The 2,589-nt window shown below is 31.6% G+C and overlaps 1 protein-coding gene across 1 annotated transcript; it reads left to right on the top strand.

The window, feature by feature from the left end:
* Positions 1–290: 290 nt before the first annotated feature.
* Positions 291–1,532, top strand: LOC110992151. The gene is made up of 2 exons (XM_022257851.2): positions 291–584; positions 1,276–1,532. The coding sequence occupies exons 1-2, from the start codon at positions 329–331 to the stop codon at positions 1,281–1,283; spliced, it is 264 nt and encodes an 87-aa protein (XP_022113543.1). The 5' UTR covers positions 291–328; the 3' UTR covers positions 1,284–1,532.
* Positions 1,533–2,589: the final 1,057 nt, after the last annotated feature.

The raw sequence follows: 2,589 nt of genomic DNA, 5'->3' as shown, positions 1-2,589 counted from the left end.
ATCAGTAGTGATTCATATATCACAATATTATGGTCAGCTGTGTCGATGAATGACGCTTATCGCAACTTCCATAAAACCAGATGCAAATAAGTAGAACGAGTGACACATATAGACAATAGACTCAACAGCTGCTCCATTATAACGGTAAAAGTACTGTAATTTTTATTCAAATTCAATACACATACAATACAATCGAAGATAATAAATAAATCAGGAAAACCTACTGCATTACGGTGTAATCTACTGTAATTATTAACTGCCAATATTGTATAGTATTTTTACGGTCACTAGTCAGTCTAAACATTTGCGTCATTTAGTCGAGTCAACGATGGCGAGTGGAACGGCCGCTAAACCACATTACAACTTAGAAGATGCTCCGGCACTCTTTGAAAAGTTTATAAAGGACTACGATAAAGTGTACACAGATGACGAGGACAGGGCTGTCCATTACGAGGCATTTAAGAGGAGATTGGAACAAATAAACAAGGCCAATGCGCAGAATGCCTCAGCGACGTATGACATAAACAAGTTCGCAGATTACACGGCACAAGATAGTAAACATCTTACTGGTGTCCTTCGTCCAAGTTAGTTTCTTTTGTTTATTAACTATATTTATTTACACCTTATTGGAATTAGCTTATAAGTACATATATCTCGTCTTTATTAACATTTCTGTGGTTTTTTGTATCATAAAGTAATTTATCATTGCACTACTTTCCTATTTTTTAACTGTTTGGTTTAATTACGGTAGCCTAAAAGAGATCGTTAAGCATAAATCCGCCGGTTACACCATGTTTTCTTTAAGTGTTTTGCTATTGTATATGAAATGTTAAGAAAGACAACTTATATGTACTTGTAAACTAATGAAGAAAGAGAAAGTAGATTATAAATAAATTTATGTAACGATAAAATAATTTGAATAAACAACAAAACCAAACATTTGGTCTACAGTATTCGTGGGTCTTTTCCACTTTGACAACTCCTTGCATCTCTTTTCCACAAAAAACAAACATGAATGTAAGAATTATTAATCTCTTATTTAAATTTTAAACCTCCTATTAAATCAAAATGTTATTTTAAGCTGATGATGCAAATTATATATAATGTTATAAATGTAAATAAAATACTTAGATACCATATTTTTCAAGTTTTAAGGGTTAATGCCAAATATTATCTAAAAAACACTTATAAATTGTAATAAAAGAATAAACAAAATACATTTTGTTTTTGTTTAAAGGTCATGTTTACTTTTAACTGGTTTTTATTCACTTTCAGATAAATAACATTGAAGATTCGAGTATGGGATTACAATTTACAAAGAACACTGTTTAGGATCTTTGAAAGAACCATTTTTTTACTAATTTTATATATAGAAAATCTTTAACCGCTCCATGGCGGGAACTTGAATCAGCGCAATGCGTGACGTAGAAATCGGCGAAGAAGTTAAAAAGAAGAAATTATAAATTTAATTTTCGTAAAAAAATTGTAACCGTACCTAATTAGTTGTGAATAAACAATGATATAATTTTTTACTTTCGCAACAATTTACTGCCATTGAAATCCTATTGCATACGCCATTTATTAATATTTATACCGGATGTTATCACCATTGTGATTACTAAGCAATGTAATGTTTTAATGAGTATTTAATAAGTCCCATCAGACCATATAAGTCAACTATGTTTATCATCTAGTTATGTTTAAAGTTTTTCTGTTATTGCCGGATGCTTTTAATACACAGATAAAATATATTAAACGTCATTTATGCTTACAATAAATACTGTTCTATAAAATTTATAGCTTATAAATTATAATATTGCATTATTAAACCGTGTTATAATTTAGTATTGAACAGAACCTTGGAACAATAGGCCTTGGAACCTCATACCTTATAAATTACAAGCATACATTGTTGTTCATACGAGGTAATAGCTGAACTGGTGTAGGAAAATAATCAAGCTATTATACGCTAGTAGTTTCTTTTTATTTTAAACAATTCACGGGAGTGTGATCGCATAACATCGCCATGCCAGTTACCAAAATTGGTTTTCCATCATTTTTGTTGCATTTTCTTTTAGTGCCTCTTCACTACTGGAGATTGGCTGTCAGCTCGTCATACTTCTTCTTATTCTTCTCCGAGCGCATCGGCTGTTCTACTGGCCTACCCGTTCATTCTCTGATATTGCGGAGCCACGATTTCCTCCTTCTGCCAGTGCGTCTGTTCCCCTCGACCTTGCCCATCATGGTAACTTGAAGAAGTCGATACCGTTCGTGTCGAAACACATGTCCATATGAAATTAATTTTACGGAAGTAATATAGTATATATATATATATATATATATATATATAAAAATAAAAAATAACTTTGAAGTCCTGAATTTAAACTATCTGAATTTAAACTATCCGTCAGACCACCGATTAATTAGATCAACATTAAAAATAGCCAAACAAAAACAAAGTAAGACAGAGACAAATGGGCAGCTTTGGGCATCTTTGGAGGAGGCCTTCACCCAATAATGGGGTTCCTACAAATTATATTATTTAAGTATACTAAAATCTAACCAAGCTAGCTAATAATACAATAAAAT

The sequence above is a fragment of the Pieris rapae genome, chromosome 8, assembly GCF_905147795.1.
Source record: "Pieris rapae chromosome 8, ilPieRapa1.1, whole genome shotgun sequence".
Lineage (NCBI taxonomy): Eukaryota > Metazoa > Arthropoda > Insecta > Lepidoptera > Pieridae > Pieris > Pieris rapae.
This window is presented reverse-complemented; position numbering and strand designations above follow the sequence as displayed.

What these genes read in the sequence shown, in the direction of transcription:
- LOC110992151 (XM_022257851.2), top strand. Translation starts at nt 329, where the DNA reads ATGGCGAGTGGAACGGCCGCTAAACCACATTACAACTTAGAAGATGCT.